The following is a 25828-nucleotide window of genomic DNA, read 5'->3' on the forward strand; positions in this document are numbered from 1 at the left end:
TTTGCAGAGCTCCAGCAATGTTGCTGTTAACTTTTGACATATTTTCCGAAAATTCACTCTGGTTAGATTCTACCGATAACACAAAGCATCTCTTCTTATAGTTCAGGAATAGAACTCTCACAGGTTTCTACTGATAGTCCCTCCCCAAGCACAACACACTCCCATGTTGCTTGAGGGATTTTGTTCCCAGGATTTCCATTTCCTTCATTTAAGTTTTCTGTAGAGCCTTCTGTCCACAGACATCTTTTAGGGCTCTTTTGTTTATTGAATCTTAATGTGTTAGGATAACATCTAAAATAAATAGATGTTTAAATACTTAAGTAATTTAATAACCATATTCTATACTGTGTACTCACAGCACCAAATAGTATCAGGAAAAATAAAAGCTATTCTGTACAGAAAACAGCAGTGAAGTTAAATCTGACAGATCTTTCTTTTCATTTTGGAAAACGAAGCTCCCAAATACACCTCTCAACATTCTCCAGTCTCAAGCCTGCTGCAGTTTAAACACCACATTAAGACTTTGCTTTGTAGAGAAACTTCATAAAAGATTTAGCTCCAAGACAATCAGTCAGGAATGGACTCTGATACTGACAGGCTGCTAAATTACTAAGACCACATATGTATTTAAAATGTTTAGACATTTTCCTTTTGATTGAGTAGTAGTTCTTGCTTTGACAAAGAAAAATGAAATCAGACAAGTTGTTGAAACAGATGCCGAAGATTTTATACAAGGAATGTCACGGCTGCTTTCTCTTTGTGCATTAACATGGTAGTAAAGCTACATGCATAAACAGCACACAGGGCACAGCCTACAAAGAACACATTGCTCACCCATTAAAAAAATAAAGAATACTTTGAAGCACAGAATTATGCTAGATGTACAGAATGTCTTTTAAGAGGATTTCTACCTACTCGTGCCCTTACTTGGACAACTGTCAGTTTATGGCAGACTTTTGCTTACAAAATAGATAAGACAGTCCGCAGTAAACTTAGCCAGTACCGAAGGTGTCCTGGAATATCTTCTACATCTACTTCCTTGGTAGGCTGGATGTAGTTGTGAAGGGACAATCACTTTGTGAGCATGTTCTTTCAGAGACAAAGTGAGAACCACTTGTTACAAGGAAAGTCAGTACGCTTGTTCAGAAGATAAAGTTCTTTATAGCAGTTAATTTAATAATACAGTCTTAAAACAGGGTGTTGGGCACTCATCTACACAAGAGCACATTGAATTAGCTGGGGAAAAATACCACAGTTCCAGGACATTGCATTAAACTTCATCCACTCCAAGAGGAGGCAACTCTCATGTGGTGAAAAAATTCTTGCCTACGTAAGCCAAGAAGGGAGAATTTTAGGCAGTTTAATCCACAATGGTCTCTTACTTCTTATAAGTGGAACCACAAATCCACAGTACATGACAGTATAAGTTAGGTTAAGTGGTGCTTTTGATAATAAAATCAGTGAATTCATTGCAGTCCTTTCATTAAAGGATGAAGTCCAGTGAGTGCCAGTTGCTAGGAGCAAAGAAGAAAGGTTCTCATTTTCCAGGCTGATTTGTAAGTTCATATTATTAGAGGAAAGATAAGTCAAATCTGTGCAGTTTCTATGCAACCATATCTGAGAACACAGAAGCTTCAGAGATTACAGGATCCCTTAAAAAGTGGGGGAAAAGTCATCACAACCCAAACAACTCAAACTTTGTATCTCGGAATTGCTCGCCAAACTTATTCTCTTGTTCTGCTCTGGACAAAATTTTTTAACTGCAATGATCGTGCAGGGAAACTTGAAGAAAACCTGAGTACATGAAAACATTGTCAGGGAGAGCAAGAACCTGCTACCTTTTGATCTGGTGTTGAAGTTGAAATGGCAAAACTCAGAATGCTTTGCCTCGTGCCATAGGATTTGCTTTACCTTTCAGAGCTCTACCAGTCTCTGCTACGGGGATCTGTCTCAACTTGTTACCTCTTGCACTGCAAGACCATTGTTCATGTCACAGTTCAAACAAACTTGCTAATAAATCTGGGTTTAATCTTCCACGGCCAGAAAGGCAGCACCTCCAGATGCAGAGTTGGTTGAACTACCAGGTGTAATTCATGTATCAACACTGGAGATTCCTGGCAGCACAGAGTCCAAACCTTCCTCACAGGACATCACGATCAGCAAGACATTCCAAAAGAAGAATTAGAAGGCCATAATTCTGATCCAATACAGTAAGGAACAACACCATCCATCATTTGAACTAGGAATACTCAAAGCTTCATTATCCAACCATATTCTTAATATACTAAATTATACATAGTTGATATATATATTTTTTTTCTTTTTTATTGGAATAAAATACACTGGATTTTGGTTTGCTCATTTACAAGGGAGCTCCCTCCCTTTCCCAGTTAATTTGAAATTAAAACCTAGAGGCTGAACGTTAAGCTCATTCCCAGTGTTCCAAGATGGACATAACACGAGAGGAGGCCAGAAACTGGAAACATGCACTCTGGCTGCAACAGGTTAAAAGGTGAAAGGGAGACCAGATATGTTCATTTGTAACCCTGAGAACATAAGGAATTGCAAAGATCTGGAGAGAAGCCTGGCGTTAAAGGTCACCAGGCTTTTTATTGCAGTTAAAGCAAACTCGGACTGGGTGATCCCATCCGCGAGAGGGAACCGCTCTGCGGTCATGTGAGCACTCGTCACAGAATCCCTGGCCACAGGCCCGACAGTGATGCTTGGAGAGTTTGATACTGAATTCCTTCCGGCAATTGTGGCAGTGCAGGATTTCATGGTCTGGTACCCAGTATGCAGGTCGGGCAGCATCTTTCACCAGACCTAAGGAGGAAGTGAGGTGGGGGGATGAGAAAGAGGGAGAACATGATAATCCATAAACATGAGCATGTCAAGAATGTACTCCAGTGGAGGCACTCACACACTGCAAGTCACAGCACTGCCATTAAGGAGGAGATGACTACTGACAGTGCAATGAGTAGCCATTTAGGGCATTCTACCATTCTCTCACATTCTGCATCTCTTCAAAGGGCAAGCTGTGTCTCTTTTAATAGTGGCATCTTGCCTTACTCAGATTCTTCCAGAGGTTAACACACTTGCTTTTCCCTACCTTCAGTTTCAGCTGTGGCCAAAAAAAACCCCAAGTCACCAAACTAAATATTACAAAATCCATGTACTGTCTGAACTGAGAAAGGGATTTATTCTACCCTTCACTGAGTCAGAGAGCAAACACACAAAGGTGATAAACAATGATCTGCACAATGAGTAGGAAGTCAGGTCCAACAACAGAATGTTCACATGTGAAGCGGGTGCTGACATACCTGAACTGCCACCCAGCACGTGAAAGTGCAGCAGAGCTTCCCTGTACTAAGCTCACCTTTAAAGAACACACTCCTAATTACTTCCCCATCATTACCAACCTGGATAGCTTCAAATTCTCAGCCCTCCCCTACAGAAGTACCAAGTGCCAGCAGTATCCATGAACACACTTAAAAGGCACTCAGCCTCTCTGGAAGAAAACCAAACCTGACTAATTGGCCAGTCTTTAGGGAACTCCAACTGGCAGATCACTGCAGTGAATGCATGAGGGGAGCATGAATGACTCACAGCTTGGTCCACACAGTTTTGCATAATAGGGTGAAAAGAGAAAAGTATGAACTGCAGAAACAATGTGCTGAAAACCAAGAGGAAACATCAGGCAGAAGAGGGCTGTGGAACTCTCAACCAACAGTAGTATCTTAGCAGAGGTGCCAGCCTGTCACACAAACTCTTGAAGTTTAATAACAAGTTTTGCTCTTTGAAAACAAAAATGCTTTTAGACAAAAAAATCCATCAGAACAGAACAGAGCTCACCTAAGGGAATGTCCATGGCTGTCACCACTGCTCCAAGTGTGTTTTGCACAGCTTCCCCCACCTTCCTGGCAATAAGTGTCCCTCCTTCCTCATCTGAAGGTAGCTCAGCCACATCTGCATGACACAAGAGTGAAGGGCTCAACAGGTAAATCCACCACCATTTCTGCCAAGTTTCAATTAATTTACATTAACAAAACCAGCATCAAACCCAAAAGCCAGGTTAGAGTCTCTCCTCGGCCTTTATGTCCCCCATCCACAATCTTGGATTGCAAAGTTTTCATTTTTGCAATAATGGACAAAACACATAGTCTGCTGTAACAGCAGCATCCCTGCTCTGATGTTAGCACCAGACCACCAGCAGTTGCTAAAAAACAAAATAAACATACAATTAGGAAATAATTTTGTCAGCAGGTCAAGTATCTGGTAGGAGCATCTTTCTTCCAAGAGGCATTGAGCTCTCCAGCTTCCATACTAAAAACTGTAGGGAAATCAACACTGTCTACACCCAATGGGAATGGCTGTGGACAAAGACTTCACGCTACTGCCCAGGGATAGTTCTTTCATGATCAACTCAAGATTACCTAGCTGGATGCCCCTGTTGTCATAGCAGTTGTCACACACACGCACTGGTGCTGGTCCCCAGCCTCGCTCAGGCACTGGACGGGTCTTGGAAGAACAGCCATCACAGAAGCCCTCTCCACAGGCCCGGCAGTGATGCTTAGTGTCATTATCTTTGAAAGGCGTGTTGCACTTCTTACAACTCTAATCAGAACACCACAGAAAGAAGAACTGTTAGTTTGATGTTCCTTAAGTGAAAAATAAAGACCAGAAGCCCAGGATGGCAAGACTCAGACTGAAATTGTGAAAAATACAGTTACAAAGACTTGGGTGCTACCAGCCCCATAACTTTATCCCAGGTAAGTGATTCAGAAGGTGTACAGTGGTTAAGCAAATCTATTGCTATGATCCTTTCATTCACAATCACAAATAAACACAGCCACATCATGCAGGGCTAAATAATTGATATTTGACCTTGGTGTGGGGTAAGAATTCAGAAGGCAGTTTTCAGTGAAGAAGAATCTGTTTCCTATGAGACACAGAGAATTCTTACCTAGTTGAACTGTTTGTGCCAGCTTTTTGCATCTGGTATGAAACCAGAGTTTAATCTCTGCACCTATAAAAATAGTACTATCAACTGCAGTAGCCAGATTTAAGATGCTGATTCTTTGCTTTGAAAAACAAGTTCATATGCAAGCCAGGATTTTCCATGATAATGCTGGGAAAGTAGCTCACAACAGTAGGGAGGAACAGTCTCTTTATTGGGGCTGGGACAAGTCTCTGTTCATACTTCCTCTGGCTAAGTCAAGAATGGGAAGAGGAGAAAGCATTTGGAATCTGCAAAGTACTCTATTACTTAAAGGGTAAGGAAAGGGGTTTTTAACTATGCAAAGCCTTTCTCTACAGCAGCTGCTATTTACCAGAATCTGAGAGTTGGGTCTCCAGTAAGCTGGGGCAATCTGGTCTGTCAGCCAGGAGGTCACAGCTTTTGTGGGTCCCAGGCTAAGTTCAGATACTGACTGAGCCATGAAATTCATGCCATCCAACAAACGCTGGGCTGCATTGTTGTTGTCTTTCAGAAATCCATCAGTCTGGAATGAAACAGATATTCATTTGAGAATAAAAGGAGGGAAACCTCTTTTTTTTTTTTTAAGATGCAGATGGCTCTACAACCCATTGCTCCTGTTAAACTGGAGGGCAAGCAAGAGAAAAAGATTCACCAGCCCTGCTTTGAAGGACAGGGGTAGATTCATGAACATGAAGTGTTCATAAACTGGCAACCTAACTGTTTCAAGATACCAAAAGATGTCTGAAGGCCCTCGCAAAGGCTCTTTCAAACAGCAGTGACCAGCTTTATGAAAGGCAATCTATTTTCTCCATCAATGGCCAGGAGAACCAAATTAGCATGTGCATGGCTGCACACATACACAAAGACTGCCCAGCAACCAGACTTACCCCAGGCCAGACATGCTCAATTTCTGTCCTCACTACAGTGTTCACAGGATCTTGGTTGCCAAACCAGTACTGCCGGCTGCGATACACCACCCCGCAGTTGGGGCACTCGATCACATATCTGCACAAGAGGAGGACAGGTTACCTCTCTGGTAAGTCCTGTGCATCAGACAGCACAGAGACCACAGAGAGCAGAGAGATCTCAGCTGCAGTACTCACCCTGACCAGGCATACTTGGCAAGGCCCAGCCAAGGGGAATCTGTGGAAGCAGAGGTTTTTGGCACCACGCTGACCTCCATCCCTCGTTCATAACAGGCCTACAACATAAAGGCTCAATTAAAACAACATTCTTGGGAATCTAAATCTAGGTCTGGCTGCTGTCTGGCCACCTAAAGCATATGATCAGCATGCAGACGTCTCCACAGCAAAGGAGCACACTTCAGAACTCATTTAAAAACAAAGCAAAACTAAACCCGCTACCAATAGAACTAATGTCAGGGAAGTATTTCTACATCAATAAAGACCATGATGGTAGCCAAAAATTTTCCTGTCTCCTGCATACATCCTTCAGAAAAATTGGTTAATACCAAGTACTGGGTATAAGCAAATAAGACAAGTGACAATGTCAAATATGTAGAAGGTCAGTATTACCCAGGTTAAGAACAGCCTGCTTCACAATTTAGCTGGCAAATGACACATAGCACAGAGAGGTGATGAACTCTCCAAGTAAACATACAAGTCAAATAAGGAACACTTTTTCTTCTCGAGGCCATGAGCAAAACTGACATTAAAAAAAAAAAAAAGCACCAGAAGAAAACAGGCACATGCCCATGATACTCTTCATTTATTGGGTCATCCTGTCCCTTCTCATTTGTCAGACCTTGTATTGATATTCACCTTGCAAGTGTAGACTCTGTTATCATACTGGTGAGAATATCTGCATCGACTTTTGGATTCATGAGGGATGCCTTCCTTTGCATGGTTCATGCTCTTCTTACAACCACACCTGAGCATGCAAAAGCAAACCATGAGTTCTTGCTGTTAGACACAGGACAGATGTCACCAAGACTTCATTTCTACTACTATCTTGCATTTGTATACATGTTATGCCCTCAAACCATTTTCACAACTGTACCTACAGCAATGACATAATTTATTATTGAAAGGCAGTCTCTTCAGAAGGAGGTGTAGCAACTGTTTCACATACAAAGCAGCACCACACAACAGTTCACTGCAGTAAATGTTCACTGTACGCAATTTAAATTTCACAGAGAATTTTAGGAAGGACTAAACAAGCCTGAAAATTGACCAGAGCAGAGTTAACACTGCAGCCATTGCAAGGAGTTGCTGGAAATTCTCTACTGAACAAAAGAAAGCAGAAACACAGCACTTTATCACATTTGAGAGAAAATGTTTCCAGAAGCATAACCAGCCACAACATCACACTGCTACAGAGCTCCCAGACTCAGAGCACTGACTGCCATCTACTGCCCTTCTGGCTCATCTCTGGGCTCTTTCCAGAGAGCTACAAGCCAAGATCTAATCAAATATGGAGCTCCACTTTGACCTAGTCACTGAATACAGCCCCACTCCATTACAATTGTTTATACTGTTTAGGCAATAAAAATGTCAGGAAGAAAACATCATATACAATTTCAGGGGATTTATTTCTTTCTTCCTTTCTTCCTGCCCTGCTTGCATTTGGGAAAAGATATGAGCAGCCCAGGTTGGTAGCCATGCACAAAAATAGGGCAAAAACCATGCATCCAGCTGGGATGTGGAAATTCACATAAGAGTTGAATTTCAAGCTAATTCTGCCTGGAACTTGTAGCTGAGCATAGGTGTCAAGACATCACAGAAACTTTATGTGGCTGCAGGTCAGGGCAGCACTATCGTCTAAAAGGATGGAGAAGCATTTCTCATTTACTTACCCACAGCTGAGGCACACAGAGGAGCATGTGAAATATTCATCTGGAAAGAAAGAGCTGTGAGCCATCTGGTCATCAGGGATCTCCCCACTGAACCGGTCACTTAAAGCCTGTCAAACAAAAAAGAGTGAACTGGAAAGGGATTGAGGGCAATAAAGATATTTTGCAAGCAAAAGCATGGATTCCTCTGCTGGAGAGAGACGCAAAGAGAGTACACAGCTAACACATGGTGTCTTACTAGCCTGGAAAGCAAAACAAGGATTGGAAACCAAACAAGAAGGCAATCCTGCACTTGTATGGAAGTGACCTGAATACTTTTGAGATACTTTTCTCCTGTCCTCTCCTCCTGTCCCTACTTTAAATTTTATAGTAGAAGTGCGTGGTAGAATATGGCATCGACCTCTATGCATCCAATCCATACTCAAAATAGCAGGATTCTTGATAAAAGGGTTTTCTATTCTGGAAACCTCAGAAAGGAAACTCAGAGGATCATTTCTCATAGTACATCAGGACACATTCTTTGCTTCTCAGCTCAGAAAGTGCTGCCCTGAGCTTTCCTCCAGCCACTTGAACAACTGCTCTTCTCTTGAGAAATGGCAAAACTGAGAGAAAGGGATTTGTACCCTTTCCTAAAAACATCCATTCTCAGATTAAATAAGTCCTTTGCCTGGCCACACTTAACTTTTTTAGTTCTTTCAGGTGTTACATTTAGGGGGAAAAAAAAGCACTGGAACAAAGCAAATGTTTGCAGTTTTTCTTGATGGAGATCTCTGAAGGCATGAGATCTAGCTAAAACTCTTCCTGCAGCTGAGGCTAATACAGTGGCTGCCTGCCTTTCTCTTCCTCCCTCTCCCCTCACAGGGTTTGGGTAGGTGGAGTGGGTGCATATTTGCTGTCTAACAAAGGCTGACTGCACATACACACAGACATGTGTGTATCTCCTTCACCACAGCTTCCCTCAGATAAGTTCTCTACATAGATGTTTTATTTCATATAATTTCAAGGAAATTTGCTTTACATTCTCTTTTAAGCTTGACTGATACTGGCCAATGAATTCCAAGGCTAGAGGAAGTGGACATAGATCTCTAGCATGCCTTGTGTCCTCAGTGAGGGAAGCAAAAAAAAAGTTGATTTGTAGCCAATAGTGATCTGAAAAGCTTGCTGAATACAGCAAATACGCTACTGGACATGAATTTAAGAACACCAGCAGCTATATCTGAAACCAGCTTACTTGATTATTGCAATGAAATTCAGCTAAAATTAACAACTACAGCTGTTTTTCCCCTTGCTGCCTGTCTGCTCCCTAATGCGAAGAACTGTGCAAATACCACCCTGACACTTCATTCTGTGCTTCAGCTACCACTAATGCAGAGCAGCCAGAATTATCTGTTCCAACAGCTGTGACTAACACCAGAAAAGACTGCTAATACTACCTTCTTCTGCAGATATGCCCCAGCTCTGCCTGCCCCTCCCCAGTGACAGCCGTGCTCTTCAGGCCAAAGAAAATATGATGTTAATCAGGTAATGGTATGTGGAAACTTGTAGGGAAGACTGCAAATTTAAAGGCCCAGAAATCCCTCTAACATCCTAGCAAACTGAACCATCTAAGAAAATCACTCACTCTGAATACATCATTTGGCTTGAGTCCATCCTGTTCCCATGCTACGAGCACAAGTCCTTCCTCCTTTTTGCCTCCCAGCCCTTGGGTTACACTGCTCAGTGCTAGGTTTTGCCAACTATTAACTCCCTCCAAGTCTCTTGCATTTTCTTCTCTTGTGCTTTACGAATTTCATAAAAAACTCCTTCTGAGGTCTCTCTTTGTAAATCACTGTCATTAAGTTCTTGTCACTCACAGAATCCGTTACTTTTTTCTTCACAGCTCAGTTTGTCTCTTTAACTTTTCTTGACCTTCCATGATCTTCATTAAAGTGTTTGTTTTAAAGCAAAGAAAGCTATCCAGCCTCGCTGGCTGTTACACAAAATTATCACTCTCATGGAAGACTTACTTGCAAGTCTGCATCACTGGTTCAGGTGCTCTATTTTTATGAGTTGCAGCTGAGTTACCAGCAGCAATGGAACAAATAAAGATTGTAACAAACTCTTCTCCACTTACTTTTAGTGCTTTGTAGATAACCCCAGGCTGTCTAGGTGACCGAGTAGTATTGTTCTCCAGCTGCTGCTCCACAGCTCGCCTAAGCCCAGAGAAATCTGTTGGAGGATTGTATGTCCTTGTTCCCTTGTAGTGAATTGAGCTGAAAGCCTCAGGAAAACAGCTCAGCTTCCGAAACCGATCCTGAATGAGCTTCTCAGGAACCTCAGAAGGATGATCTATATATAAGAGTATCAGCAAGTTCATTAACAACTGATTGTTTAAAACAATACTTTAATTGCATAGTGTTTCATATGCAATATAGTCCTAGTTTTCTTAATTAAGTCTTCTAATACACCTGGAATGCCATTATTGTTATATTTCAAAACAAGGAAAAGAAACAAACTTTCTAAAAGCAGTCTGTGTTTTGTGATACATGGCTTTAGATTCTAAGACCAAGTTCCTCAGGTAAAACCAGACACATCTCAATTTTGAAAGACAGATATCCAGATTAATGAGCAAGTTAGGAAATAATACAAGGAAACACCACATCAGCACATTTGTTAGCTGTTTTCACCAGGCCAGAACTTGGTATAGCTAGTCCTAGCACCTGGTAAGTGGAAGACATGAACTTTATAGGGGCTGCCTGCTCTCCATGCCAACCCTGTACAAAGGAAGACAAAGCCTTTATCAACTATTTGTACATGGGAGAGCACTTCAGAACTGGCCACACCAGGTCAGACTCCACAGAGCCAACCACATTCTCCTGCCTGCTTCCAAGTACCTTCTGTACACTTCAGAATAAGGCAGGCCCCTTCTTCCCTGTCCTAAAACTACATAAGCACACTTATCTCAATTATGCATTGAGACAGATGATTACAGCTTTCTGCATATCCACATGCTAAGGTTTCTTTCCTATTGCTACTGTGATCAGAAGTGACCATAAAAATACTTTTCTTTTATGACTGTGACTTTGCATATAGATGCAAAGTGTCCTCATGGGTCACTAAAGGCTGAACTGATGAAACAGCAAATGTCAACAACTATACAAAATGCTGAATTGCTAATCAGCAAATTGGTACTTAAGCAAAGGAACTGCCTTGCAGGTAAGTTAAAAGTTGTTAAGAAGTTACTCTAATAATAACCAGAAAGAATGTCATGTTCTTCTACTAGCTCAAAACATCATCGGTTAGAAAAGCCAAAATAAGAATGTGGGTCAGCCAGGACTGCTGAGGTATTTATTACACAAGTGACAACTCCTGGATATTCACAAACAGCAAGACTGAGACTCAGCCACTGCCATGGATCAAATTATGAAAGGTTTCACCATGCCTTTTGAAATATGCAAAAAATGAGAACAAACTTAGATCTCTGTAGGACAGTGCATTTCACTCAAATATACAAATAAAATACATCATTTAAATATGCATAATCCAGTATTACATGAGCCAAATTAAAAGTACTGGTGAAGAACACTGTAGTGGGAATAATAGTGTGCAGGTCTGCTCCTTTGGTCATACCATATTCTTGCAAAGGGAAATGCAGCTTCAGGTGATCAGCTCTGTGCCACCACAACCTCAGTCCCAACCTCACATAAGCCTCAGAATGGTTTTGGTCCACAGAATTTAAAAAAGTAGAGTGACGTTCATCAATGTAATAATTCTTGCTCCTCCTAGTTTCTACACAGAATTTTCTCTTAGGTTTTTTTTTGTAACAGGACTCTACATATCCCTGCCAAAATCCCAGGGTGTCTCAGTTGTGTTGGGTTTGCATGGCCAGGTTTTTGTAACAGGGGGGGCTACAGGGTGATTTCTGTGAGCTGCTGCTGGAAGCTTCCCCCCTGTCTGGCAGAGCCAATGACAGCTGGCTCCAGGATGGACATGCCGATGGTAAAGGCCAAGCCCATCAGAAATTATAGTAATGACTCTGTTATTACATATTTAAGAAGGGAAAAAAAAAGATGTGCCGATGTCATTGTGGCCAGAGAAAAGTGGGGGTGAGAACATGTGAGAGGAACACGAAGGTCAGTGGAGACAGAGGGGGAGAAGGTGCTCCAGGCACTGGAGCTGAGGTTCCCCTGCAGACCACAGTGCAGATGATGGTGAGGTGAAGCAGGCTGCTCCCCTGCAGCCCATGCAGGAGCTGACACCAGAGCAGATGGATGTCTGAAGCAGGGCTGTGAACCCATGGGAAACCTGTGCTGGAGCAGGTTCCTGGTAGGGACCTACGGACCCATGGAGAGAGAGTTTCCTACTAGGACTTATGATCCCATGGGGGCTCACACTGGAGCAGGCTGTGCCTGAAGGGCTGCACCCCATGGAAGAGTGACACATGTCACATCAGTTTATGGAGAACTGTTGTACATGGGATAGACTCATGTTGAAAAAGTTCATGAAGAACTGTCTCCTGTGGGAGGGGCCCCACACAGGAGCAGGGGAAAGACTCCTCTCCCTGAGCAACAGCAGGAACAGCCTGTGATGAACTGACCATAATCCCCATTCCCTGTTTCCCTGCATGGCTGGTGGGGGAGGAGGTAGAGCTGGGAAGGAGGGAGGGATGAGGGAAAGGTGTTTTTAAGATTTATTTTACTCCTCATTACCCTGCCCTGATTTTGTCAGTAACAAATTCAACTAATAGCTCCAAGTCAAGTTAGTTTTGCCTGTGATGGTATTTGATGAGTATTCTCTCCCAGACCTTATCTCAACTAATGAACCTTTCGTTATATTTTCTCTCTCCTATCCACTTGTGAAGGGGAATGATAGAGCAGCTCTGGTAGGTGCCTGGTATCCAGCCAGGGTCAATTCACCGCACCAGTTTTCACCTTCATCTGCCGTATCACCCATACTCATGAACTTGTATGATGACCCCTCCTATGGCTGGCAGAACTCATGACTGGCAGAACTCATGACTATTCAGTGGTGAAGTCCAGCTGGCTGAGATGATTATTCTAGCTGATTTGGAACAGTCAGATCACTATGAGGGAATGCTCTTCTAGCTCCACAGCCTGGTTCCCAGACTGAAATCAGTGAGAGCAAAACCCAAATCACATTTTTACAAGTTAGTAAAGAATAATGATTATTCAATGCAACCTGATTATTTATAGACAGTGTTTAGCACATTGTAATTCAGCTTCTTACTGCCTACTCACCGGAGCCCAGCAGCTTGGTGTACACAGTCTCGTGAAAGATGATGACACCTGGACCCAAAGTTGACAGAGGAACATCTAGGCCACAGCGGGCTGTGGTAGCTTTTAGCTCCTTGGTGAAGTGTTTTAAATAAGCCTCCGAGGCATCACCAAGGAATTTGAAGAGGTCATTGTGGAGCCTGTCAGCACGAGTACGGTAGATGACAAGGTCAGAGATGGCCAGGACCTTCAGCAGCAGCCGTGTTCTCTGGCTCAGGTTCACAGTGGCCCCCAGGAGCCCCTCTGTATCAATGACCACCACTTTCCGGACAGGGTCATAGGCTGCCCAGACTCCAACTGTGCAAGACTCCTGGGCAGGAGACGTCTTGAAGACTTCCCGGCCATAGAAGAAGGTGTGGTTAAGGGTGTGAGACTTGCCATCCCCTGTGTTCCCAAAGATGGACACTACCTTTAGATGCTGGTCAGGACTGCAGTCCAGTTTCTTAATAAAGTCTTCTTCATTCCTTACCTTCCAGAAAAAAAAAGAGGAAAATATTATAACTATGCAATTGGAGTAGACAACACTGAAAACACAGCTGGTTTCAGGATTCATAAAACTAAAAAGAGTTATTAACTCCTTTTCAGATTTCATCATAACTTTTTGAAGCACCAAGAAGTACAAAGCAAAATACTAGAATGCAGTTTTGTAAAATGTACATATTGATGGGATTTATATTCCACCATGTAACTGTTTTGGAAGTGATGCCTCGCTGTGATTACGTTTCTAGTCAACTCTCTTGTACCTCACCCCTTTCTCTGAGGCAGCCCTTTCAGAAGAGGGAGCATAACACAACTTTCAAGTCTGTCAGAACAGCTACCTGGAGCATGGCAGACTCCCAGTAGCATTGGTCTCCTGGCCAGCATTCAAATTCAGGTGTGAAAGTGGGGATTGCTTTTGCCACTTTAACTTGCTTCATCCACAGAGGCTGAGCACCTGTCTAGGTAGAAAAATCTCTGCCATGCCCTTTTGCTGCATCTATCCACAGCTGGGGCTCTCAGATGCAGACTGTCCTGTTCCCACTCTCCAACTCTCCAGCTGATCAAGCCTTCAGCTGGAAAGGGGGGGCAGAGAAGAAGCAGCAAAGCTGTGCACTGGAGTCAGGTGCTCAAAGGAGGTCAAACTGGCTCTCACAGAAGTGCCACAAATACCTCACTGATCCATTTCATAATTTACTGTATTGTACTTTCATTAAAAGAAAACCAAAAACCAAAAAAACACACACATACAAAACCAAAAGGAAATGCAGGTAACTTCTCCTTGGCTTTGCGTAGTTTTAAGTGTCAAGCATCATGCTACCTAGGCTCAAGAACAGGGCATTTTTTGTTTAGATACTAGAGCAACAGGAGCAGATAAACAAGCAATGAAATGGGCTAGGGCTCTGTACAAGAGCCTGGCTTGATTTTATTATAGAATATGTCCTTGGCTTTCACAGGTTTCATGCTTCTGGGTGCATTTGTTTAGTCCTTGCTTTTTCTTCTTCCCACAGGTTTTATCCATATATTATATGATGGGAAAGAATATGACAGAAGCACTTTTTGAGAATTATTAAATTCACTTTCTTCATCCCAATTCCCTCTTCAAGGAATCCCCATCAACTGAAAGGAGCAGGGTTTCTATCCCCTCTCACCTGCCTATCAGCTTCTGGAAGCTCTTAGCTATTTCCCTCCTGTGACTACAGTTGGAAGATCTCACAATCTGTGATCCAGAGAGGCCATGAGGTAATAAATGATTTCTTTGAACAAGTTTATTCTTAGATCAACAAACTAGTTTAAGGCTCAGCCAGCCTGATTTGCTTTGGTCAAATCTATGCACCAAAACCATAAAAAATAGCCAGTGTGCCAGATCGCGGTTGGAAACGGCATTCAAAAAAAAAAAAACAACTGTGGGCTTTGGGCCTGCAGCAGAGTCTTACAGACTCAAACTATTCAAGGCAGCCACATAGTGTAGAAGAAAACAGGAAACAAGAGACATCAAAATGCTCTCAACAGAGTATTTCCTGGTATCTGTGGGAGAACATCAAGATACACTCAAGTTACACATGCACAAGAAAGGGTCTGGTTTTTTGGTAGCTGTGATTACTAGCTTATTATCAGGAACATAGTTTAGATGATAGATGCAATTTTGCTTAGTGTCTCTGAAAATGTCTCTGTGGACAAAACAAAGCTCTTGGTTCATGGAATAGCTCCTAAAAACATTCACAGATTTGACAATGTGAAAGCTTACATGTATGTAAGCAAAAGGGAATATGATAATGTCTTCTTTGAACTGTTTTGGTTTTAACTCCTACCTCCCAAACTTCTCACCAAAAAGGTGACACATCCTTTTTGCCAGAGTCAATGGCTATGTACTCCCTGAACAACACAAAAAAAATCAGTTTTCAAAACGCTACTTAAGTATTGGCAGGACAGCTAATGACTATGGTCTTTTAACCAGCACTGGTTACTACTTTGGTAGCAGTTTGGGAGAGTTTGTGGAAGAGACTGAGCCAGTAATATCATAAGACACAAAGGACAGTAGGGACCACAGGGATAATGGTAACTCTGAGCTATATTCCCACCATTATGAGAGAGAAGTCAACTCAAAGTTACATTGAATATCAAATCACACACCCAAAGTTACTCCCTTCTAAGTTATCCCCTTCAAGCTTCTACGCTCTTACAGGCTTCCTTTCAGGACAGAAATCAGAAGTGATTCGGACAAGCAAGTTACCCAGGAGCACAAGAGCGCACCAGAGTCTAGCTAGTCCATTGTTATATCTCACAGGACTTGGTAATGAATGCGGAAGAACTTAAGACATGAAATGAGTAAATGTTTCCTAGCATGCTTTACCAGTGCTCAGAAGTCAGATGACCGAGAACTTCCTGAGCAGTGGTTGCACTTAGATGCTCATGGGTGGTAGAGAACCAGCAGACCTATTCTCCCTGTTAGAACCTAGTCACCATTTTGGATCCTACAACATCCTTACAATAAATTCCATGTGGGGGGAGAAGCAACAAAACCAAAAAACAAAACCAAAACAACCAAAAGAACCCCTTTGAAGTTGAATATGCTTGTACGTCACTGGGTGCCCCTTGCTCTTGTGCACTAGTTGTCTTTAACCAATGCTGAGCACAGGACTGACACTCTCAAAGAAGCACCCACAACAATCCCCATATTAGTAGTCAAATTTACTTCCCTTGAGCAAGTTCCTTTAAGACATTTGAAGTCCAAGTGGGTGTAGTAAGTGTCAAAGTATTAATCCCCATTGGGCTCATTAATTCTCACTTCTTCATTTTGCTTTTCACCTCTAAAGAAATTGGTATGGCACCACCTTCTGTTGCATGTGCAAAGGGCTCATGTTTCATAACTGTGTTCACTTCCGTGTTGCCCAAAAGTCCAAGTCCAAGATCTCTGACATTAACAGCACAGGGTAAATACGAAACCTTCCTTAAGTTGCACAACAATGTAAATTCAGAATGAAAACTGTATGTCTAATCCAAGACAAGTCGTATCCTCTTCAGTCCCCTCTTGATTTTGCTATTTCTAGTATCAGAGACTCATTTACACTTTTGCTATAGTTCTTAGGAGACTCTCATCTAGAAAGAATCGTTTTTACTCCATCATATGTTAGAATCCTGCTTAATTTTCTTTTATAGTTTTAACTACACTGCTTTTAGCACCTGTTATCCAGCTGTTATGCAGTCCCTTCACCCAAGTTCAGATGAAATGGAGGTGAAGATCTTCAACCAGAAAAAAGAGAGAGCATGACAACTATGTCCTTTATAAGGAGGGCACAAAACCTCATACCATGCTCTGGTGGAGCACATTTAGAACTGAAGCCTCTTTATCACCTATACTTGCAAATCTACTGTACCTAACATAAGTTTTCTAAATCTGAGCCCTAACAAAAGTAGAATTGTTTAGAAATAGAACTGCTAAAATGAAACGACAACTGCTAAACAAGAGAACTCCTCTTGAGAAACAAGAACTGCTAAAATTACATTCCTGCCTATAAATTTCTTGGTAACAATGTTATTAAAACAAAAAATTGTTAAAAAGCCTAGGACCAAAAATCTATAAAATAGAATGGCATTTCTACGGACCTGTACTCATACAACTTTATATCTGCCTCCAGCAAAACAAATACATCAAGAGAATCACAGTTTTCTCCTTTTAAGAGCCTTCGTGAACCCATCCAGGCTTGCTAACATTCATGGAAGGGGTGCAGAAAGCCAGAGCTGTGCCACAACACACAATAGCTCAAAACAAAAATCAAGAATGCTTGGCAGAGTATTCATCAGAGCACCTTCATTTGCTAGTCTTACACTGTCATTTTGACCTCTGTTGGTACATTTGTTGTTGTGTTTTGAAGTCTTACTCATTACTTGACCTGACTTTAAAAGTATTTTTAATAACTAAAATATATTTTCTGCATTTAAGAAAGAGATCATCATATAATAACTAAATTTCTGAGAAAAGTGTTATGAGGCATGGGAACAGGCAGCCCAGGGAAGTGCTGGAGTTACCATCCCTGAAGGTATTTAAAAGATGCATAGATGATGTGCTTAGGGACACAGTTTAGTGGTTGACTTGGCAGTGCCAAGTTAACGGTCAGACTTGATGATCTCAAAGTTCTTTTCCAAATTAAATGAGTCTATGATTAGAGACCCAGCACACAACGGTATCTTCTGACACACAACCACTTAGGCAACAAAAAGGATATAAATTTAACACCCTTCTCAATGAATGGAAATGTAAGGTACAAGATTTGTAACAGCATATCCATGTCAAAGGAGCCGTGTCTTTGTTAAATGGATGGCGCTCTCTCCTATCTTCTAAAAATATTCTTCAAAATACTGGTATGTGCCTAGCGGAAGAAAGAACACTCCTAACCAGCAATTGCTGAGTAGTTCTTCTACTACTTTGTTCCAAGGACAGAAAAACAGTGCACGTTAATGTAAGTGAACTGATAACAGGCTGGGATGGGAAGAATACGGAAAAATAACAAAGCAGTAAGAGAAAAATTCCTAGAGTGTAGGACACTAAACTCCCAAAATACTTTGGCAAGAAAACCTCCTTAAAGCACAAAGAGGAGGAAAACTCATCTACAGCACACCAACATTATCAAGGGACAGAAATCACATATCTTGATCCAACAGATCACACTGGCCTAAAAAACTCAGATCCTTCAACATTTTTTCCTCCTCCTTTATATACATGGCAAATACACAAGCTGTGACTCCTTACTTTACAGTATATGGACTAAAACTCCCAGAAATTTACAGCTGTGCTACCCTAAAGCATAGGAAAAAAAACCACACAACCAAGAAATATATCCCCCCAACAGCAATTCAAGCATGAGTATCACAGGAACCAGCACTATTTGCTAGACAAATGCAAGCAGCCAAACTTAACAGATCATGACTTTCTTTCAAAAGAGAAGACACGTTATCTCCCATTAACTGCCAAACAATACTTTGAGATTGAGAGACTCCATTCTCTCATCCCTAGACTTTATCCAGGCTCAAATCAGTAGGTAATAAGGAAAAATCACAGTACTTCCACCAGGTTTACATCAGGAATGAGAAAAGCAAAGCGGCCAGCAAACCTGCAGTTATCACTCTGTATGTGTAACTTTTTAACAGGAAGGGACAGAGGAGGACACATTGACCATTATGCTGTTAGCGACTCGTTATTTAATGATTGTACAAAATGGTCTGCATTTAAATGAGGGCTATGGGTCCTTTCGAATTATCTTAAACGACTGCAAAGCATTACATAGATCCTGCTCCTATTTGCTGAGGGCAAGAGCTTACTCCTTTAGGTATCTAGACCTGCCAGAAGGAATAAAAAAAAAAGTCTTGAGGACTGGGGCTAGATTTGGGAAATTGAAGTATCTACTGCCATTACCAAAAGACCCTGCAAACTGAAGACAGGGAGATCATATGGGTATCTCAGGGGAGACATAGCAATAAATGTACACTCCTGCTCCCTCACAAAATTACACAGTTAGGAAAATTATTTTTGTGACTACCTAGAGGGAAATCTTTCTTTTCTTCTAGTCTCCTTAGTAAGTCAGGCTACAAAGTCAGCACATTTTATTTTTCTTTGCAGCCCATATATTGGGTAATTTCTTGTGACAGAGCTAGTTTCTGGTCAAAAATTAGTGAACTCTAAGGCAGATTATCAACAACCAAGCATGCCCTCTATCTTCTGGGGGCAATTAAAGACTTCTACTTCTATTAAGCATATGTGCTGAGTCCTTAATTAGGGCTTTGGACAGTGTCATCATAGGAGCCATTAGTGACACTACAACCAAGTTCTGATCTTGTGGTAAGAACTCCCAACATCTGTTTTCCAAGATAAAAAAACCAAGCTGTTGTTATGCATTGTTAAGCACTCCCTCTCTGGCTCAAAAATAGTAGTAAATAAAGTTCATTGTACAACAGATGCATAACTCTCCTTTATGCTAAACAGCTCTTTTGCAAGTGTGTTGCATAAAGACAAAGCAAAAACGGAAACTGTTCCAGAAACTGCATAAATATAAGTACAAGAGACAAAGACAGATCCAGGTGAGTGGAAAAGTTCACAGGTAGTAAAACAGCCTCAGGATTTGAAACAAGTAACACAACCTGACTCATCTTTTTATTCTTGTATTTCCCTGTGGTTTTCTTAATAGATACACAAATAGTGGTTTAAAAAAAAAAACAATTAATTGATTCTGTGACTTCTTATGGGAACTGCCTCCTGTGTGCAAGGGGCAGCAGTGATGACAACACAATGATGCTTGCTTGAGAATCCAGGAAGCTAGAGATAAGAAAGGAAAGCTGACATCTTGACAGAGCAGATCAGGAGACTCAGTTGAGGGACTTACACATATACAAAAAGAAAGCACACAGTTTGAGTCTAACAAGGCAAAGAGAGCAGTGACAAGACCAAAGCAATTGGCTGAAGAGGTAATCCCCACAATATCATTCTCAGATGAGCAAGGAAAATAAGACTATGTCAGAGCCAATTAACAAACAGATGCTGCAGTTATCAAGAACAATTTGATTGAAGCCTCAGGTTTAGATATGCAATAGATAAGGCCAAAAGTATAGTACTGTGTAAAGAGAAACAGCATAACGGAGCTTGAGAAAGAGAGCCTAGAATAGGGTCTAAACTGCAGGTGATGCCAATTTGTAAAACAATTTATTTTCTGATAGAAGTCGATAAGGTCTTATGAGGGGCAACACGTCCTGGAAGAAGGAAGGAAAAATTCATCATGTAGGTCAAGATGGCTGGGGACTAACTCACAAGAGTTGCAAAGCATTGCTCTGTGTGGTGTGTTAGACAGCTGGGGCTGGACTCCATGAGGAACAACCTCCCTCTCTGTTCTTCCACAGACTTGCAGTGCAAACTTGGATTTAATCTTTAACAACATTTTTTTAACATGAGATAGCCAACCTCTTTTTGAGGTGCTTAGACATAATGCTGTTTTGATGAACGTCACAGAGAAGCTTGTATTTCACAGATAAAAGCTTTAGCTACCATTGGTTTTCTACACACAAGCAGTGGTTTAAAATGGGACCTTTTCTGTCAGTGTGGGTTTGAACAAGCACAAGAAGTAATCAGCTTCCTGAGCTTTTGGTTATGCCTGCAAAGCGCAAAAGGTTTTGAGCAGGCCAGCACATCTATGCAACATGGCACAAAGACAATTATGCAGATCTCAGAATTATCATAGCTGTATCTGTGTAGTGCTGAGCCAAAACTGAGAATTTCCACCTCTCCCCTGAACTAAGTCGCTCAGGCACAGCTCCTTATGGTTTAATCCACATTGCTTCTGGATCTAGAACTAGATCAGTCATTTGTTTACACACTATAAATGTTCTTCAGTTTCAGAGCTACCACCTCCAAGAAGCCAACATGAACACTGAGGCGAAACATAACTGCTTGAGCTTAAAAACTCCAAGTTCCAAAGGAAACTAAAAATCAAATCTTTTGGCCCAGTGTCCCCATCTCATTGATCCACTTTCAAGTTAGATGTTTGTAAACAAATATACATCAGTGATTATCTCAATCCATCATCCACTGCTCAGCAGCATAACTAGTTCCATCTGATTTGGGGGGGTGGGGTGTAGTTTTTAACGTTTGTAATCTTGTAGCTTTTAACATTGCTATGGCAGAATCTACCACTGATAGCAAATCAGCAGCTTCCTCTCTTATTTCCCAACTAATGCAACAATTTTCAAGTTCCAAAGGTCATAAAACACAGTTAAAGACAGCTGAACTACATAATTCTAAATTCTTATTCTGTCTGCTTAAGCTTAAAAAGCCACACACCCTCAGACTCTGAACCTCCACATTTCAATTTACTAATACTTTGGCACTTTTGGGCAAAAAGTTGGTTTAAATAAAGAACATTCTAATGATTTCTCCACAAGTAATGACAAGCACAGAATAAAAGACTGGTGATCACTTTCCTATAGCTAAATTGGCTCCTCAGTATTATCAAGAGCAAAAGATGACTACTTAGCTCTGAAGACACCTTCTGTGGCATCTGACAGGCCTTTCTAAAGAAAGGTCCTCATGCTCACAAGCAGAAATATCACTATAATAGCAAGCACTCTTTAAATTCCAGCTGCCAGCAAATAACTTACTTGAAATCTCTCAAACTCCTTTGACACTGGCTGTGAAATGTCACATATGCATTCAGCTGTGAGGAAGAGATGATCACTCCAGATGGAAGAGCTCTGATTCAACATCTTGATAGTGAAATAAGATCATTTTTGGAGAGCTTTTTCAACCCAACCCTGTTCTGGCCAAATTGCTATGATCTGATAAAGGACCACTGCTGTCCCAATAAGGAAGTTGGCTTTATTGCCCATGACATTTAAATAGCAATGCTTGCAGGAGGCAGCCAAAGGTCTACCTCAATAAGGCTTACAGATTCATGAGTATAAATATAACTTAAACCAGTACAACCACACACAGGCAGTTTGTGAGCAGCTTTCCAGGACAGCCCTGTTCCAATGCAGTTCAGAGCTTGCTTGAATGGCTAGAGGTGGATTATTGAAAAGTCTGCATCTTAAAGTAATAGCTGCATCTGTCATGCACTACAAGTAAATTTGTGTGTGCTTAGGGCTTGGAGGCATGCAAACTTAGGACTGCTACAACACCTGAAACTCAAGCACCCAGTTTACAGGCACTACTGTCCTTCACAGTGTGTTTTCTATGTCAGTGCACCATAAGCACTGTAATCCTTTCCTACTTTTCCCCTTCAAAGGCCATGAGAGTTTAGCAATCAGTACACCTGAACTGACGAAAATATGACCCAACTATCTTGTGACTATTCTACAGCATGGTAAAATTACTGTGTACATACATATATATGTATGTACATACTCTTCTACAGTATAGGATATGAGATACTTAAGTCACACTTCCTTGTGATGCATGACAGGCACATCAACTGGATGTGGATCAACTATCATGGATATAAATAACTATGAAAAATAAGAATATAATCACAATTCTTTTTAATTTAACACATAAGTGTGTTAAATTAGAGCAACCAGATACTGAGTCTCCAGGTGACTACACATTTTCTTTCAGTGTCTCCTGAATGAGGTTTAACATAAAGGATGCAAACTGGAAGTCAGAAAACAAAGTCCACTTTTAAGCTGTGTAATTATTATGCTCCATGGCTTTCACACATTTTGTCTTGTAAAGTGCTTGCCAAATGTAAGGGCCAACAGAAGAGTTCTGTAACTGCTCATAATGAATGATAGACTTTCTAAAACAGTGCCTCCTGGGAGGCTGTTCCTAGTCAACTAGTCCCTATCATTTTAATCAGCAGGCCTACCTCAATGGCAATTTCCCCCTCTTTCATCAAAAGGCTAACATGTTATAATATTTGTGACAAGCAATATAGCTTAACCACAGCGTCTGTAGGACTTGGCTGGAACACTTTGGATACTTATTTCTATTTTGTCTTATTCCTAAAAATCAGATGGATTTACTGGTGCTAAATGGTAGCAATGGGCTGTAGTCTTGCATTAGCACTATTTGGTAGCACTATTCCTAGTCATACAGTAGGAAAATTGTCTGCCAGCATTCCCATTTGCAGGATACCTACTGTAATACAATGTATTCCATTTTGTTCAGGAATGATCAGCATCCTGCACAGACAGCCGTTATCTTAATTGTACGTGTCTCAGGACAGAGTCAATTCTTCCACCAGCTTTGCTTACCAAGCCTCTTAGAGGAGGCTCTTGCCACACACAAGGTTTTAATGAACTTGACCTTTTGAGGAACTCATGAGGAAGGCCACTCAAAGGCACTGTGTCTTTTTAGCTCAAGATGCTCAGTGGCACTTACACTTTACTGGCAATCATTTTGTTATCATTGCTGCCAGTTAGACTTCAAGTATTAACCATGCATCACAGCAACCTGTTAGACTAAGAAGGAAACTAAAGGATCTTGCCTGTTCCCAACCACAACAGTTCTTACCTGAATCTCCTCAGTTTCATCTACCAAGAGGAAACTCACAACTTTCTCTGCCATCTTCCTTCTCTTGGTCTCCTCATCCATGCCCTCCTCCTCTTCCTGTTCTTGAGCTTTGCCAGCATGGTACACAGTGACAGGGTGCTTCCTTCTGTTCCCCCCAGCATGTGTTCTCTTCTGACACTCCACGCAGAGGTTGATTTTGCACACCTGGCACCTCACTGCTGCTATCTGCCTCGAGCCCGTCATACTGGCATGCATTATGTTCCCATTGGCACCTTTGCAGGAGTCACAGTACGGAACGTGGCCGGGTCTTATACGGGTCCGTTCGTGGTTCCGTAACCTTTCTGGCTGATGCAGCTCTTCTTCACAACGCTGGCACTGCAAGCTCCTGCACTCATCGCACTCAAAGACTGCTTCATCTGTCCCACTGCAAACATAGCTTTCCTGGCACAGGAGGGTCGTGTTCTGTCCTTTCTCCGCAGTCTGCGTGTGAGCGCTCATCTTCAGATTTCTTTAAAGCAATGTTTTTCCTTACTGTTTCTGTTTCAAACAATGATATGCATAAAAGTCAGTTCCAAATTTACTATTTTCACAAAAGAAAGAAACAAAAGAGGAATGTTGTTTGCACTTAAATAATTAATATATGTTTCTGTAAGATTCATACACTGACCTGCCTCACAGGAAGAGCGTTGTTGAGTGCTAATGAAGTTTTCTTTCTCCAAAATAAACTTAGACAACGTGGCTGGTTTCACGTATTGTTATACCCAAATACTGGTACACATTTTTTCGCTCCTTAGCTGTTTAATGCACTTTCAGCGACGAGAAAAAAAGCCCAGCCTGGTGTACTTCAAGCAGATACAGCAAGTATTTCCCTGAAGCTGAGAACAGAGACAGCTGGTGACACAGAGACGAAAAAGGCATCAGAAATGCACAAGTGTATATACATGTACACACAAACACAAAAGGACCGTGTCAAGACTAGAAAATTCTCTGCTTCCACTCCACAGCTAAGCTCCTCCTTCAGAGAGAGTTCACAGTATTTATTTGCTGGGAATTTCCTGATGTGCTTCGCCAGATAAACAAAAATCCGCTCTCTTTGTGCGCTCCTTCTAGTAACGCTTGAAGACGATCGCTGCCGCGGCCAGGCAGACAGACGATGGATTTTCCCCCTCTCCCTCTGCGCTCCAAGTTGCCAGAGCAGAGCCCCCGATACCAGCGCATGCCGAGGGCAGCCTGCGCACCCCGCCGCCGCCGCCTTTGTCTCGACCGCTGCCTCCGGGCCGCCTCCCTTGCTCCCGGAGAGCGCAGAGCCCCTCTCGCTCCGGGATGACCCTCGGCGCCCCCTCTCGGCGCCCCCTCTTCCCGCCGCTCCCCCGGCCCCCGGCGGGCGCTGCCCCGCGTTGGCCGCACTTGTGGCTCTGCCGCCCGCGGGGGCTGCAGGCGGACCCCGCGACCCGCCCGCGGTTACGTAACGGCGGTGCCGGCCGGCGCCTCCCCCCGCGCCCGCACCTACCTGGGGCCGCGCCGGGCGTCGCGCCGGCCGGCCGGGAAGGGGAAAGCCCCCGGGTTGCTCCCACCGAGAGGCGGCAGCGGGTGGGAGCCGCGGCGAGGCCGGGAACAAAGGCGGCGCGGCACGGGGCGCCGCGAGCCGGGCTATTGTTTACAAGCCGGCGGCCACCTTTCTTCCCCTTCCTCCCGCCGGCACCCGGTGACTAAGGACTCGGGTCCCGGCCGCGGCTTCCTCCTTCCCCCCGTCCCCTCCGCGCCCGGGGGGATGTCCCCCGGTTCTCCTCCCCCAGGGGCCGACCATGCAGTCGGGGCGCCCGGGGGAACTGAGCAGGGCAGGGCCGGCCAGGACCCGCGCCCCCTCCGCCCGCTCCCCTCGTTGTCAGCCGGGATCAGCTGATCGCGGGGAACTTCGGGGTTATTTTCTCACCGCGGAGACGGGAAGGCGGCGGGCAGAAGGCGGAGCGGCGCTGGCACGCCGGGAGCTGTAGTCCGGGGGCTGCACCGCCCCGGGTTCGCCGCGGCGGCCGGGACGTGCCGTGGCCATAGCGAGCAGGCGCGGTGCTCCAGTCTTTGCGGTGACCCCGAAGTTTTCTGCCCCCTCGTTTTGTTTTCTCCCCCGTGTCTCATATCTGCCTGGGTCCCGCAAAGACCTGCGCCGGAGGAGTGTAAATAGCTCCCAGCAGAGTTTGAGGGGTGAAATTCGTAGCGAAGCTTTTTCGTCCCACCGGCTGGAGAATGACCATGCGGCTGCTCCCAGGCCTCCAGGTCTGGCTAATGAATGGATCAGG

At 43.0% G+C, this 25828-nt stretch overlaps 1 protein-coding gene across 3 annotated transcripts; it reads right to left on the minus strand.

Annotated features, from left to right (window-relative positions):
• Window positions 1-702: 702 nt before the first annotated feature.
• ZFYVE1 (zinc finger FYVE-type containing 1) lies at window positions 703-25456 on the minus strand. 3 transcript variants are annotated; one of them, XM_085062243.1, is made up of 13 exons: window positions 25045-25455; window positions 24202-24409; window positions 23535-24071; window positions 13028-13532; window positions 9904-10118; window positions 7794-7900; window positions 6760-6868; window positions 6082-6179; window positions 5866-5983; window positions 5331-5501; window positions 4434-4614; window positions 3853-3966; window positions 703-2823 (listed from the first exon to the last, which is right to left on the minus strand). In XM_085062243.1, exons 3-13 carry the CDS (start codon window positions 24030-24032, stop codon window positions 2591-2593), a joined length of 2349 nt encoding a protein of 782 aa, XP_084918369.1. In that variant the 5' UTR covers window positions 24033-24071; window positions 24202-24409; window positions 25045-25455; the 3' UTR covers window positions 703-2590. The 3 variants fall into 3 exon arrangements, with proteins under 3 accessions (XP_084918369.1, XP_084918367.1, XP_084918370.1); XM_085062241.1 differs by having other exon boundaries at window positions 24202-24425; XM_085062244.1 differs by lacking the exon at window positions 24202-24409 and having other exon boundaries at window positions 25045-25456.
• Window positions 25457-25828: the final 372 nt, after the last annotated feature.

The sequence above is a fragment of the Lichenostomus cassidix genome, chromosome 5 (assembly GCF_008360975.1).
Source record: "Lichenostomus cassidix isolate B80296 chromosome 5, HeHo_3.0, whole genome shotgun sequence".
Classification (NCBI taxonomy): Eukaryota; Metazoa; Chordata; class Aves; order Passeriformes; family Meliphagidae; genus Lichenostomus; species Lichenostomus cassidix.

Bases quoted from the DNA above. Each gene is read 5' to 3' on its own strand.
- ZFYVE1 (XM_085062244.1), bottom strand. From the start codon at position 24,032: ATGAGCGCTCACACGCAGACTGCGGAGAAAGGACAGAACACGACCCTC. The intron at 10,119-13,027 runs GTGAGTAGGCAG...TCTTATATATAG, and splicing joins CACCAAGCTGCTGGGCTCCG to ATCATCCTTCTGAGGTTCCT. The intron at 6,180-6,759 runs GTGAATATCAAT...TTTATGTTGTAG, and splicing joins ACAGAGTCTACACTTGCAAG to GCCTGTTATGAACGAGGGAT.